At 38.2% G+C, this 16,154-nt stretch overlaps 2 protein-coding genes across 17 annotated transcripts in view; both read right to left on the bottom strand.

Moving 5' to 3' along the window:
- PDLIM5 (PDZ and LIM domain 5) overlaps positions 1-16,154 on the bottom strand; it is a 1,027,106-nt gene that overhangs the window by 104,107 nt on the left and 906,845 nt on the right. The gene's annotated exons all lie outside the window — the stretch shown is intronic.
- BMPR1B (bone morphogenetic protein receptor type 1B) overlaps positions 1-16,154 on the bottom strand; it is a 531,312-nt gene that overhangs the window by 5,489 nt on the left and 509,669 nt on the right. For all 16 annotated transcript variants that reach the window (XM_049885696.1, XM_049885697.1, XM_049885686.1 and 13 more), the window contains 2 exons: positions 4,605-4,780; positions 213-343 (listed from right to left, as the gene is read on the bottom strand). In XM_049885696.1, the coding sequence (XP_049741653.1) occupies positions 213-343; positions 4,605-4,780 (307 nt within the window). The remainder of the gene's footprint in view (positions 1-212; positions 344-4,604; positions 4,781-16,154) is intronic.

Here is a 16,154-nt window from a genome sequence, read left to right on the forward strand (position 1 = left end):
GAGTTTCCAAGGAGCTCCTGGTGGATCTGAACTGCCAAATCTTTGGTTAGCAGCCATAGCACTTAACCACTACACCACCAGGGTTTCCAAGATTACCATCACCACCAAAACAAAGGAGAAATATTCCTGTAATGAGTATCTGGAATTTTGGCACAAGAAGAAGAAAAGTCTGTTTAGAAGTCCGTCGTAATCCCAGGTTACCTCAGCCTTACCTCATCACTACTCCACCGATTGGGGAACGAGGGACGTAGCTTCTTAATACACACAATCTCTCTCATGTCCTCATACGAGGGGTCGCTGGGCACCAGGTCATGATAGGGAAGCTGGTATTCCTCTACAATACCTGAAAATATGCTTTTATTAGTATTTGTTTTCTGTGAAGTGGAAATAAAAATCTAAAACATGCAAACTATTCTCAAAGAAAGGTGCTATCAGTATTAAAGATCAATTTGAAAAAAAGCAAAATGAACTTTGAAAAAAAATGTGTCCAAGTGGTGCTTAATGAATAGAAGGCCTAATGAAAAATATCATTATAGGTGTTCAAGCCTTTTCTCTAATTTCTGAAAGCTAAGTAAAACAATCATCTCAAATTTATTTCTAATTTTATAAAGGCTCTTGTATGCCAATTTTTTTTTTAAATCTATATTAAATCTCAGTGCAAATTTGGCAGACACGTCTGAACTCATGTTGCATAATATGTGACTGTTGCTACTGCTGGAGTATGAGGTTATGAATCTCATCACAAACTTGGCAGTGGATTTTACTTGAACAATATCCCAGATTTACTTTTTTTCTGCGTAATCATGTGTTTTTGCACATTAAAAATTTCAGAAATTACATATACCCAAAAATATTAGCTGTGCTTTTTTTAGGTGCTAAGGTTATCTGATGTTTTTTTCTTTTAAGTTTCTATATTTATCAACATTTTCTATAAGGCATACATTACTACTATTAGAAAAAACATTTTGCTGAAAGGTGTGTTATGAAATATAAGCCTATGTCATCTTTAGGGAAATGGTACTTAGCACACTGGATCCTATTTCATCTTTTCCTAGTATCTTCTTTCTATTCATTTCTTCTTGTTCTTTTTAAAGAGCAAGTGTCATGGACTGAATTATGCCCACCAAAAATGTGTGTATCAATTTGACTGGCCCATGATTCCCAGTATTGTGTGATTTTCCTGTACATTATAAATCCTGCCTCTATGATGTTAATGAGGGAGGATGGGCACAGTTGCATTAGTTAGGCAGGACTCAATCTACAAGACTGGATTGTGTCTTGAGGCAATCTCTTGAGATACAAAAGAGAGAAGCAAGCAGAGAGACAGGGGGACCTCATACCACTAAGAAAGCAGAGCTGGGAGCAGAGCATGTCCTTTGGACCCAGGGTCCCTGTACCTGAGAAGCTCCTAGTCCGGGGGCAGATGGATGAGAAGGCCAACAGAGAAAGAAAGTCTTCCCCTGAAGCTGATGCCCTGAATTTGGACTTTTAGCCTACTTTACTGTGAAGAGATAAATTTCTCTTTGTTAAAACCCTCTACTTGTAGTATTTCTGTTATGGCAGCGCTAGATAACTAATACAGCAGATTACTTGTGTCCTCTTTTTAACTTTACCTGATCAACTCACAATAATTATACTCAGCCTCTGTCTTCAGAAGACGCTGCTCTGAATAATCTTTCTGGAGCACCCTTACTCTCTATTCTAAATCACCTTTTATAGAAATGTCATTGCTCTGTACCTGAACAAGACGATGCCACCAAGATGGCAGATTATACACCACATCATTAAATTCATGGTAGTTTATTCTTACAAAATCCAGAGTCCGCATTATGCCCTTTCTTGTAAACTCAAGAACATAACGGTCCAGAAAGTTCCAAAACTTTTTCAGACCATTCCAACTCACCATTAATTCTATTCTAGCTGAGACCCTAGACTATGATTATATGTATTGTCTATCTTAATATTTCCTTTGATTATGTTTCATCTCTGTATGAGATAACGAAACACAGGGCCTGATACCCAGGAAATACTAGCTTCATTTCAGTTCCCTCTTCCTAATTCTTAAGCCAGTGGCCCTGGAAACACCTTGAGGATAAGAACAATATTTATTTAATTCATCTCATATTTTCCTTAGTGCCAGTGTTGGTGCCTCTACCAGGGTGGATTGATGGATGGACGGTGGGGTAGGCATATATACTACAACAGACCTGGGCAGAGTTAACCACATAAAATTATGAATTAGTCACAGTATGGCTTTGAACTATACAGACCTTCCTCCTTTCTCCTAATCACACAATCGAGTTCTCAAAATTTTCCTTTCAGTGTCTCAAAGACTTTTTCCCCTCTTTTCCTTCCAATGTTTGTATAACCTATATCTGGACATGTCTGTTCTTCCCAAATGTATCTGGACTTCAAAGACAAGCCCAGAAACTTTTAATATGTTTCTAAAAGAAAGCATTAATGGGTAGAATTTCATGTGCTTTGCCTCTCTGGAAAGAGAAAAGAAACTAACCTGTTGAGAACTTACAATGTGCCAGGCATAGAGGTAGGTATGCTATATAATTCATCTTATTAAACCCTCACAAATACATTCATGAGATAGCATTATTATCTACACTATACAGATGAGAAACCTTGGCTCTAAGGGTTAACTAACTTGCTCAGGGCCACACAATTAATTTTATACAAGGATAACGGAACAACTGAGTGGCTTCTCAAATCTCCACAGGCCCTAGAAAATAATACCCTGCTGTTTAATAAGGCCAGCTTGGTTGGTTTTAAACTGAGAATCATTTTTCTTAAATCCAGACCCACTGACTTTCAAGTATGGCTTATTCTAGCCCTGCTCGCTTTAGATGTTCAAGAAAACATATAATTAGAAAACTCCTTCAACTTCTATAAACCTAACTTAAATAAGTATAAGTGTGTAATTTAAAAGTAGGCTCACCTACTCTTTACAAAGCATGAAGTCAGAGGACAGCCAATAGCTAATTTATATTTTGGTGACTTCTTTTCTTCTTCATACTTATGATGGAATATTTATTCCATATCTGGTTAGGGAACATTTCCTGCATTATCTTTCCTTTTTTACAAATGAGTTCTCTCACTTTAGAAGGAACATGTTCTATTTTAAACTGCTTATAAGAGCCTCAGACTTCCCAGAGTGGTTAGAACGTATTGCAGCATTGAAGAGGATCTTTCCAGTAAAGTATGAGTGCCTGTTGATAAACTGTATCTGCTTTATACTTAAATATGAATCTAAATATAAGTTAAGGCCCTACCAACCAAAATGAAAATTAATAATAATAACTAACATGGAGCGAGTGCTATCTATGGTTCAATTCTCTTTACATTCATTGAATATTCACAATAACCATCAAAGGCAGACACTACAATTAGCCTCATTTTTAAGATGAGAAAACTGAAACAAAGAAAAATTTAGTAACTTGCCTAAGGTCTCATAGATAATAAATTACAGCTTCAGGAATAAACCCCGGGACACTTAAGTGTAAGCTGAACTTTCAGAATCTTGAGCAAGGTCATGTTTCCATGAAGATGCATTAAACTGGCTGTTACAAAGAACAGCAGCAGCATCAAGTTATGTATTGAGCACAACCAAGTGCAGAACAATATGCTGGGTATGAGATATGCAAGAGCCTAGACTCGGCTCCTTACCTAAAAGCTGTTGGTATCTACTTGAAGATGGATTATGCAGCAATAATAAAAATAATGTAAGCAATAATGATAACCTCTGAACATTTAAAAATGCCTTCTTGTCAAAACTGGTTTTCCTACAGAATCTTTTGGTCTGTAGAAAATTATTATCATGTACAATAACATATTATTATTCTTTAATTTCCTTTTGATAAAAACTGATGTGTTCAACCTGCTTTATGGGGAAGTTTTATAGAAAGTATAGAAATAGAGGAAAAACAGAATTGGTGTCCCAGCCCACATTTATGTCTCTACTACCATCTATGGAGAGGAAACCACAAGGAACTGGGCACTGGGATTTCAGATAGCGCCCAACGGGTTGGTGGGAAGAAGTTGAAAGGGTAAGGAAGAGGGTGTGATTTGATGGCACAACTATTGAAGAAAGAGCCCAAGAGAGAAACGAGACAATACACATAGCAGAAGAAGGTGATCCTTGAAAAGGCAATGGAAGCTGACACTATGGTAGAGGAGACTCATCAGTACTAGGTAGACCAAAGGAGGCAATCAAAAATAACTCTAAGATGTCAAATCTCATTTCCTTGGAGGATTATGACTATATCAACAGAAGTCAACAGGAAAATAAAAGAAAGTCTGATTTTGTGGACAATATGATGACTTTGGGAAACCCTGGTGGTGGCATCGTGGTTAAGTGCTACGGCTGGTAACCAAAAGGTCGGCAGTTCAAATCTGCCAAGTGCTCCTTGGAAACTCTATGGGGCAGTTCTACTCTGTCCTATAGGGTCTGTATGAGTCAGAATCGACTCGACGGCAGTGGGTTTTTGTTTTTGTTTTTTTTTTGGTTTTTATGATGACTTTGATTTCAGATGGATAATAAAAAGGATCTGCAGTAATTCTGGCTGTAGCTTTTCAAAGGTATTACTGTTACTTACCTCCTGATACACATCTCCTAGCAATCTCCCAAAGGATGAGTCCAAAACTGTACATGTCCGCCATGATATAGGACTGAAAGTGATTTCGATTCAAGCTCTCATCCAACACTTCAGGAGGCATATAGCGTTTGGTGCCAACTCTAGTGTTGGGTGGTATGTCAACTTCATTTGTATCACTGAAGAAATAGGAAAGCAAAGCACTGTCAGCACTGCCGAAGATGAACAGATGACAAATCAAGGTTATTTTTAAACAAGGGCTTAAGTGAAAGGAAAACCTTCCAGAGAGTAATAACATTTCCTTGAAAAATGATTCTTGCCAAAAGTATATTAAAAAATCACATGTAAAGCCCAATGAAAATGAGAATCAGAATGAAGTTGCAACATATGAAATTACATTAAATTTAAACTCTAAATTCTTGCTGGATATCTGTTAAGTGTCTAAAAATACTTTCTTTCCCTTCATATTTTAACAGCTTTGGTCTGAAAGTTGGCATGTACACATTCACAGGGTTTGGATGTGACAAGAATTTTTTTTTAAAGTCAGGTGTTGCAAGGCTTTTAGATCTACAAACAAGTGAAAAAGCTAAGAAGAGGTGGAAGGGAAGAGCCAATGAAGATATGCAAATGTTTCATTCTGAGAAATGGATATATAAGAAGCTTTATCACTATGTTTATCACTATTATTTCATAAATCAAATGATATTTGGCTTATAATTTAGTTTATAAACAAATGAAGAATGAAATAACGGAATATAATTTTTTTTTTTTTATATACCCTTAGCTTTATGAAAATTTCACAACATGACCCCTTTATTCTTACTTCCCATATGCTGGGGAAATTCCATGATGGACAGATGCAGTCTGCAGCCTGGCATTCAGGAACCATCACTTCAGTGTAGCAAGCTGTGAGTCTGAGTCCCTGTTTTGAAATCGTTGAACTACTACTGCTTGCTACGTCGATGATTCAATGAGATGAACCGTGTAAAATCCCTCTTGACACGGTACTAGGCACATATTTATTATATGCTTAATAACCAGTTGCTGTCAAGTCGGCGCCAACTCATGCTGACTCCGTGTGTTATCAGAGCAGAACTGCTCCACAGGGTTTTCAGTGGCTGATTTTTTGGAAGTAGACCGTCCGACCTTTCTTCCAAGGTACCTCTTTTTTTTTTTTTTTTTTTTTCGGTGGACTCAAACCACCAACCTTTTAGTTACAAACTGAGTGCTTGACCGTTTGCACCAATCAAGGACTCCTTAATAAGTAATGTCTAATCAGAAAACAATGGAATTAAGAAGAGCAGCAAACCACAGTTTTTATGGATGAAAAAAATTCTAAAGCAGGAAGAGTACAAAAACTCATTATCAAACTGAAGTTTGTGGAAAATCTTAGATAAACACTCCTATCTTCTGACTCCCAAGAAAGTGTTTTTCCTTTCATCACAACCTCTGCAGCATGAAAAACAGTTACAGACATCAAAAAGCACAATTATCAAGTTGTGTCATGGACAAATAATACCAAATTTACCAAAACACTACTGGCTTTTGGAAGAAACCTCTGGGTTTGATTTATTCCCTCCATCTCAGTTTTCTAAAATTTAAAACATGTAGTTTCACATAGGAAAACTTAAAGCGTAGGAGACGTCCCTAAATATATGTCAAAATGTTTATATATGCTCAAATTTATAAATATAAAGCTTCATTCTCAGAACCTGTTAAAATTTACTTTCTGCTAAAATCCTTAATCTAAAGCTACTTCAGCAGACGAGTCATCAGCATATTCATTATGCCCCTCATGGTCTTTTGGGAGCAACAACTATGAAAGAGTCTCCATTCTTAAAATAAATGCAAAAGAGTAAATAAAAATGAAAGAAAGGACAAAAGAGCTGGTCCTACTTGCCATCTGTGAACATAGGTTCTAATGTTCTGGGCTCTTTTCTAAGTATAGGAAAAGACGTTAAAAAGTTAATTCACAGTATTTTCCAGCATGATATAATAGCAAGTTGTCAATTGCATACCTAAACAGTAAATGGTAAGGAAGGAAAATGTGCCAAAAAGAGGTGTAATGGTAAACTATTAAAAGATCAGATTTAAATGATGCCACAAATGCTGCACTTACAGTTATAAAGTCATTTTTCTCCTCCTACTCAACCTGCTGACACCTGTCACGTGGCCACACAGTAGGTTTTCCACTAATGTGTTGCATGTGTGTGTTATAATTTAATTGAATCATTTGAGGAGATTGTTGGGCCCATATAGGGAATTCTGGCTTCTGTGTAGAGAAAGCAAACATAGGGTTTGCAGATGGAAAGAAGGTCCAAAAACCAAACCCGCTGCCATCGAGTCAATTCTGACTTATAGCAGCCCTATACAAAAGAGTAGAACTGTCCCATAGGGTTTCCAAAGAGCAGCTGATAGTTTTGAACTGCTGACCCTTTGGTTAGCAGCCAAGCTCCTAACCACTATGCCACCAGGGCTGTCAAAGAAAAAGGTGAAGAGCCTAAATATTTCTTGACTATGTACTGGGAAAGGAAACCAAGAATAGCCTTCACTTATGCCCCACAGTCATACATTTAGAAAGGCCAAAGATATACAGTAGTTAAGAGCTCAGCTGCTAACCAAAAGGTCAGCAGCTCAAATCCACCACCCATTCCTTGGAAACCCTATGGAACAGTTTTACTGTGTCCTACAGGGTGGCTGTGAGTTGGAATTGAGTCGATGGCGATGGGTTTGTTTTTTTTTGTTTGTTTGCTTGCTTTTTTTTTTTTTTTTTTGGTATAGCTGATACAGATTTTAGGCAACTCCATTCAATTCTTACTCTCAGCTCTTGATTGTTTGAAACTATACAATCAAGAAATTTGCTTGTCCATCAAATACCCACAAAACCAGTTCCTTACACAGGCCATGGCCAGCACTATCATCCCTCCTCCATATTCCTCTCTGACCCTAGGTATTTTCTTTGAGTAAATATGCTCCTAGTAGTAGTAAGTGAATAAATGCCCTCTCTAGTAGTACTAAAAAAAAAAAATCTTCCCCAGTAGTGTCTGATTAAATATGTCTTCCAACCTGATTCTAAACTCCTGTGAGCACTGAGTATCTGTCACAATAATGTGGCATGTCCCTAAAGAGTACAGCCCCAATCCATCTCCATTCACAGGGAGTCTTGCAATGAAAGAAGGAAAAAACCTGTATACAATAAACTTTGCTATGGATCACTTAAAGAGAAATTTAAAAATCATAGTTATATACAGACCAAAAAGTGAGATATTACCTACATTTAGAAGGATAAATGGGATTTTGTAAACAATTTCGTAACAAGGTTGCTATTCACATAATGGCAAATGCCTTTAGCCCTACCTTTAAACAACAAACATGCTCATAATAAATAATTCGTATGTATTTGTTAGAATAATAGATCCTCCCAGACAGCTCTGCCCCCTCTTCCCTTAGCGGTGCCTCTACAACTGAGAGTAATTAAACTGTACTTTTTTTTTTTCTCCCTCAGTAACCTCACCTTACCTGTTCCCAAATAACGGCAGAGAAAAACTCAGCTTGTATTGATCTTCAAGGCCAGAAACAGAAATTAAAGTGGCTTAAAACTGGTGCACCAGGAATGAAAGAAGAAAAAGGGGTGAAGCAGAGTCAGATGGTGCAGTGCACATAAGAACAGGGCAGAGAGTAACGCAAAGAAATGAATCAAGAAGAAAGAAGGAAGCAGCAGAGGTCAGGTGTGTGTAGCTTGCCCTGGCCTCCTTTTCCCAGGAGGGTGAGAAACAAGGATGGCAAGAAAAGACAGACATTGCACAAGGGGAATAGTCAGAGAAAATAACTGCAACCCCACAAAATAATCCTATATACTCTAATGGTTGCACACACATGTAGCCAAAGTATAAAATCATACACAGGGAAGATAAACACCAAGTTCAGGACACTGGTTACTTCTCAAAGGGATAAGAGAGAACAGAACTGGAAGGGGAGTGAAGCAAGGCTATCTTCAACACTTTATTTCGTTTAAAAAGAAAGACCAGACAAAAACACAGCAAATTTTAACATGTGTAAATGTTACATTATAACATGTGTCTCATTAATTTTGTATACATTTTTATATGCTTAAAATATAACGAAATATATTAAAAATAGAAAAGAACCTAGCTAGACCAGGAACTAGAAAAAGGGACACTTCAGGATTAAGGAACAGGTTATAGGCATAAGGCCCTAAGGACCAAAAGTGATCCAATTAATTGGACTAAGTTGCAGAGACGATGAGCTTCTACCAAGGAGAACTGAAAATATTCTGTCAAAAACGCGGGTGATACACTGTAAAACATGATCTGTCTTCTCCCTTCCCAGGAAGGAAAGTTGGAGATATGTGCACAAAGTGGACGTGACTGAAGAATAGGCTTACAGAATACAGGGTACTTTTACCATTTATACTGGTATAATTAATATTTCAACTAGATTCAGCATGACTTTTGTCCCTGTGACTCTAAGTACCAATGTAAAATAGACTTAAGAAGAACTGCAAGAAAATAAAAATACAACTTGAAGAAAATAAAATAAAGGGATGCCAGGTAATTCCTCTCTGGGGAAAAAAATTGCTTTGTTTTAGAATCACACTTTACTGGGAATTTTTCTTCGTGAACATGAAAGACAGTGGGGCTGGGACATGCTAAAACAAAAATACCTGAAATTTGCTGAATTAGAAACGACAGTAATTTCAGGTTGAGGATTAAGAACAAGTCAGCTAGGGAGAAGAGAGAAGTCCTAGGGACATGGCAAGATGCTAAGCTCCTACGGAGGAAGGGGAAATCAGGAAGGATGTCATGGTGGCATAAATTTTGCGGTTAATTTTTATGTTCTCCAATGTGGTTTAAAGTATGCAATGCCCTTGATTGTCCCAAATCCTCAGTAAAGATATCTTCTACCTTGAACTGGTAGTGCTTCGGGAAGAGCAGAACCAGCAGTTACAAAACATGCACAAGGCACAACACATATCGAATGTGTAAGGCTGGTATGCCAAAGAGGAAAACGAACTTCTTGGAATTCTGAGATAATGCTGTAAATGATACTGAGTTACCCGCCCCAGGGATGGGGATATTAAGAAGTCTAATTTCTATGAACCTCACAGTACAGTGTGCTCTCAGCTGGGGTTACATGGATAGCCATGAAATCTAAGTGCATAATTCTGGCCAAACCCATCTGGATGACACTGACATGATTAAGAAAACACCAGGGTGCTGGTGGTCTACACGGACGACCAAAAGGCTTCCTAAGTGCCTAAGTCTATGGATGCTTCAAGGGGCTGTCTTCCCAGGGAGGATACAGAGCAAGTGAGAGACCTCAAGGTAACTGCTTTGGATGTGCAGGGACTAGAGAGAGAAGAAGGAGGAGAAGGAAAAAGCAGAATGGAGAAAGAGAGGAGGGAGGGAGGGAAAGAGGAAAAAGAAAACTAAAAAACTAGGATTTTCCTCTTCTCCTCTGAAGGTGCCAGGTGGGGCCACAGCAAGGAGGGAATAGTGGGAGCCATGAGCCCCACCAGGAGGTACCTTCTACCATTGACATTGTTTAGAATGCTCAGTACATGATGATAATAAAAAGCAGCATTTTAAGAAGTCTTATCATTGTTTTGAAATTCTCTATAGACAATGTACCTCTTATTGCCTGTACCTGGGGTGGGCTGCTAGTGCCAGGTGTGGTATGTGTGCACTACAGGTGTGAGAGTAATTGAGGAAGGGAAATCAGAGAGCTGCCTGTGAGTGCCAGAAGGCCTGAAAGTGGAGCCTCCAATTAGGCTGCTGAGTGGGTTAGAGAATGAAACATGAGCACCCCATAGGACTCACGGGAACAGGGTGTTCCTTTTATGCTCAGCCACCATGCATTAGATGAAAAGTAGGCAAACAATTTTTATTTTGGTAGCGGGGAATAAGGGGGATTTTTAAAAAACATCACATCTCTTTTATAGCCTTATTTTGTATCAAATATTTTTCATGTTAATTCATCTTCCTAGTTTTAAGTTCATACCAAGAATTCTTATAAGAAGTGTTATGCAAAGGGAACACCCCCTGCTTGGTTCAGCATAGTGTATACTCCCCCCTGGACCATAAACTGAAGTGAGAGTTTGGTAAAAATCATAAGCAGAGCCCACGGTGGCAATGAGAGTCAAGCACAGGCATGGGGTTGTTAGTACCAACAAGTCAGCTCCACCTCACTGAGCCTGTGGACACATGTGGGTGGTCCTTCTGCTAGGTACTGTTGATGCCTAAAACAAAGAGGAAAGGGGGACGGGGGAAGGAAGATAAAAAAGTAACAGAGAAAGATAGGAGGTGCAAACTCTACACACCTTTAATCATCTAAAAAGCTTTAAAAAAAATTATAAAGTGAACCTTAAAGACAATGTGAAGAAGGAAGGGGAATGAAAAGACATGGACACACAAGGGGTGACGGAGACCATTTGGCTTCCTTGAGGTTCATGAATGTTTAAAATTGACTACACACTGAATACACTGGAAAATGCCAAGTCACCTTTTAGAAAGACTAAATATATCCCAAAAGAATGAAAGGTTCCCATGGAACTTTAAGAAGGAGTTGCCTACACCCATTTGTGTGTCCTGTAGCACCATGCACATATCTGTGGAACTGATTTGCTAAAATGAACTCAGACTGGTTGTATGTTAACCAGGGAGAGGAGTTTTCTACAACACTTTTCACCATGATTTAATGCTATCGTGATTAAATCCTGAGAAAACCTGGGGTTTCTTAGAAACAGAACTTTAGAACTGAAAACTCTTAACAGAAGGCAGACATGGCCGCAGAAAACTTGACTGGTGGTGCTGACTTTGCCACTAATTAGCTCAGTTCTGTGTCTTTGGCAAGTAATTTGGACATGTCACCTTAAAAGGAAAAATTAAGTAAACCAAAAAAAAAAAAAAAGGCAGTACTAAAATGACATCTGAAAGACTTTGAGGAAATTTAGTACCCTCTCGGCTGGGCCATCCAATCTCCTTTGTACTTGGACAATTTGACCATCATCAATTTGCAGATCTGTGTGACAGCCCAGTCTTCACTATAGGTCTTCCATAAATTTTAATACCAGAGGGGCCCTAAACTAGGTTTTATTTTCCCACTCAGAAAACATTTCATTCTGACAGTGAAGTAAGTACCAGAGGGGCTGCTTGATCCTCCAGAGTGAAAAGTTCCTTCAAGGGATTCCACACGTCAATTCTCCTCCCTAGAGAGATTTAGGGTAATGGTAACGTCTTTTCATGGCACCACCTGGATTTAATCTCTGTTGGTCAGGAAATGCATAAGTACTTACCTCATTTTCAAGAGAGTAAGCAAAGAAACCAACACATGATTAAAAAAATTATATGATAAGGAAATCCTAAGGTACTATCATCTGCTCTCTTTGTGGCCTTGAACTTCTTGGGACCCTACCAGAAAAAAAAGTCTAAGAGAACCCTTTCCACATAGAAATCAGGGTAAAGATTAAGTTCTCACAGGAAGTTCACTGAGGAAGTCTAGAACACAGCACTAGATTGGTTATGTAAAAGAAACGTAAAAAATGTTCTAAATATTCACATGTGTGCATGTATACATGTATACACACACACACCAAAAATATGAAACATTCAGGAAAGATAAGAAACATACAAAACAATTTATATAGAACATATAAATTTAGGCTCAAGAACTGAGATGAGCAAAGTCTCTGAAACAAAGAAAATAAAAACACAAAAAAGACATCTGAAATCACCAAATGCAACCTCCATTTAATGAAAGGAGTTCCCAAATGGCAAATACAGGTAAATGGTCCCACAGGTAATCTCTAGCCATATGAGCCTTGGCACAGCCAACAGCCATTAGAGTTACTCATCTTAGCCAGCAACCTCATCCCTCTCCATGATCTAGTCACTCAATATGTGCAATATAAGTCTCTGAATTATCACTTAAACTGTTTCACTTTCTAAAATCGAGGAATGCATGCAATTTGAGCAGTCATTCAGTTCAGTTCATTCCCCTTACATTAAGGAGAAATAAGTTTCAGAAAACATAATAGATACTCGCTTTAAGATGTATATAAAGAAAATGAGTTTTTAATGACTTTGGTATTGCCTACACTTATTGATTCAAAACGATGTTGAAAAACCTATGATGAAACGGGTAACTCACTATGTTACATCAAATGGGAAATACATTATTTAATTTGGCATGGATCCTGCTCTCAAGATGCCTAATGGCTAGTAGGAAAGATAAGGCATGTACCAAAATAATTATAATACAAGGCAGTCAAGGGCCAGGAAATTACTACAGGACTACAGAAGGTGGTTTCATTGTTCCTAGCTGGTGGATGAGCAATGTGACTCAGCAGCACCTCCAAGATTGGATTGAGGCACATGGAGAAGCCAAAGCATTGCAAGCTTTTGTGCAATCAAAAGCAAGGCAGTAGCAAGCATAAGGTATGTACAGAAAAAATGCAAGTAGTTCAGTCTTGCCAAAAACAAAAAAAAAAAGCATACAAGTAGGAGAGTTTGTGGGATGTAAAACTGGAAAGGTGAATTGAGTCCTGAGTGTGTAGGATCTCTGGAGCTAGGAATAGGCACTTTTTTCTTCATCCTGTAGTGAATATAGAATCATCCATTCAGCCCTTATATAACATTTTTAAGCAACATTTAAGGAATGGGCACCAAAGAAAGGCACTAGCAACGCCAAGGTGAAAAATACACAGCATCTGCCTTAAAGAAGCTCACTGCTCACTGGGAGCGACAGACAAGCAAGTCAATAATGACTGCACAACGGCGTAAGGAGTGTCATCACAGCAGTGTGCACAAGGTCCCATGAGAGGATATAAGAATACGACCTAAAAATCAGACTTGTAAGGGAATAATGAAGATGCCCCAAAAGAGAAACAGCACAGATCAGTAGCAGATATCTAGAAAGAGTAGGGGGTGAGGGGGATTCAAATAAAGGTAAAAGCATGTTAAAACTCTTGAAGGGTGTGAGGAAGTATGAAGAGTTCAGAGCAAGGCTAGCAAACAGTAGGTTTGGGTATGTGGTAAGACTGGGGCTAGAGAACAGCCCAGGGCCAAAAAGAAAGGACCCATGACTCCAAGAAAATCTAACTACATTGTAACCCAAAGCCATAGAAAAATGTGAAATTATTATGATGTCTAAAATTATGCTTCCAGAAAATAAATCTGTAGATTCTACAGTCTCCTGTAGCATGTAGAAAGATTGGGAAGAGGAAAGAAGAGGAAGTAACTGCACTATGCTATGCCCCAGAATCTAGAAAAATGCTGTAGGGGGCTCAAACTGGCATGGTACAAGTGGGAATATCATGGAGACAGAAATCACCCAATTAAGCAAATCAGAAAATTAGGGAGCAAAGGGAGAAGATGTCAGTTAGCTCACATTCTAGAGTGGATCACTGTGAGTCAAGGGGTCGTATCTACCCAAACAGGGAACTAGGAGGGAGAGGCAAACCCAGCAGGAAATCTAGCAGTGGGGAAGTATTTCGGAGATGGAAGGAGGGCAGAAAACCAGAGGAGAGAGAATGGTTAACACGGAGAACGTTAAAAAAAAAAAAACAGGAGGAAGAAAGAGGTACTATGGATTGTTCTCAGGTGCTATGGAGTCTTTTCTGACACATAGCGACCCTATGTACAAAAGAACAAAACACTTCAGGGTCCTGCGCCACCCATAGAACCATTGCTGTGTTTGAGCCCATTGTCGTAACCACTGTGACAATCCATTTCGTTGAGAGTTTTCCTCTTCTTCGCCGGCCCTCTACAGGTACTATGGATTTTTTTTTTTTTTTTTTTCTAGTGCCATCTGAATAGTGAGGTAAAAACTAACAGAAGGCCTCTGTTTACAAAGATCAATGGTGTTAACTCAATAAAGCACCTTCTAGGGAGGACAGGGCAAAAGCCACATTACAAAACTTTAGAATTACTGGGTTGTAAAAGCAGATTACTTTTTGGAACTCTTCGGAGAAATTTAACAGTGAAGGGAAGAAGAGAGAGGCTGGTAACTTGAGAAGCATCATAGGAATATTTTTTTTTAGTAGAGGAGACCTCAAAAGGTTTGTAGATCAGAGGAAAAATCCAGAAAGGAGAGAAAGATTTAATAATCTTTATTGGCAGGAGGTTTCTATTTCTAATTTAAATCTACAGCCTAAATAATTTTCTCTTGCTGTGTTCTTAAACATAAAGAACTGCAATTTGTCATCCTCTAAATGGTAAAAAAAAAAAAAAAAAAAAAATTTTGTGGAAACTCTGGTGGCGTAGTGATTAAGTGCCACTGCTGCTAACCAAGAGGTCGGCAGTTCAAATCCGCCAGGCGCTCCTTGGAAAACTCTACGGGGCAGTTTTGCTCTGCCCTATACAGTTACTATGAGTCAGAACTGACTCGACGGCAGTGGGTTTGGTTTTTTTTTTTTTTTTTTGGTTCTAAATGGTTAAGGCATTCATATATTTGGGGCTCATTATTAAATCACACTTCAGTGTCCATGTCTGGGTGGAAAATGCCAATCCATTAGCCCTTTCTCATGAGTTCTATTTTTCAAAAGATTAATCATTTCTGTAACTTTTCCTTTATGCCCTTCTCCACATTCTATGGATTCTTCTTTGGAAAAAATGTTCACAAGACAGCCCCACAATTTAATAAAAGCCAAGACTACAGTGAGTTTTTAAAAAGGTAGTCATTTGGAGAATGAAAACACTTCCTATCAGAATCTTTGGGACACAGCAAAACCAGTACTCAAAGGCCAATTTATATCAATAAATACACACATCCAAAAAGAAGAAAGGGCCCAAATCAAAGAATTATCCCTACAACTTGAACAAATAGAAAGAGAGCAACAAAAGAAACCCACAGGCACCAGAAGAAAACAAATAATAAAAATCAGAGCTGAACTAAATGAAATAGAAAACAGAAAAACAATTGAAAGAATTAACAAGACCAAAAGCTGGTTTTTTGGAAAAAATCAACAAAATTGATAAACCACTGGCCAAACTGACAAAAGAAAACAAGAGGGGAAGCAAATAACCTGAATAAGAAATGAGAAAGGTGATATTACAACAGACCCAAATGAAATTAAAGAATCATATCAGATTACTATGAAAAACTATACTCAAACAAATTTGAAAACCTAGAAGAAATGGATAAATTCCTAGAAACACACTACCTACCAAACTAACACAAACAGAGGTAGAACAACTAAACAGACCCATAACAAAAGAAGAGATTGAAAAGGTTATCAAAAAACTCCCAACAAAAAAAAAAGTCCTGGTCCAGAGGGCTTCACTGCAGAGTTCTACCAAACTTTCAGAGAAGAGTTAACACCACTACTACTAAAGGTATTTCAGAGCATAGCAAAGGACAGAATACTACCAAACTCATTCTATGAAGCCACCATATCCCTGATGCCAAAACCAGGTAAAGATACCACAAGAAAAGAAAATTATAGACCTATATCCCTCATGAATGTAGATGCAAAAATCCTCAACAAAATTCTAGCCAATAGAATTCAACAACATATTAAAAAAATAATTCACC

The sequence above is a fragment of the Elephas maximus genome, chromosome 5 (genome assembly GCF_024166365.1).
Source record: "Elephas maximus indicus isolate mEleMax1 chromosome 5, mEleMax1 primary haplotype, whole genome shotgun sequence".
In the NCBI taxonomy this organism is placed as follows: domain Eukaryota; kingdom Metazoa; phylum Chordata; class Mammalia; order Proboscidea; family Elephantidae; genus Elephas; species Elephas maximus.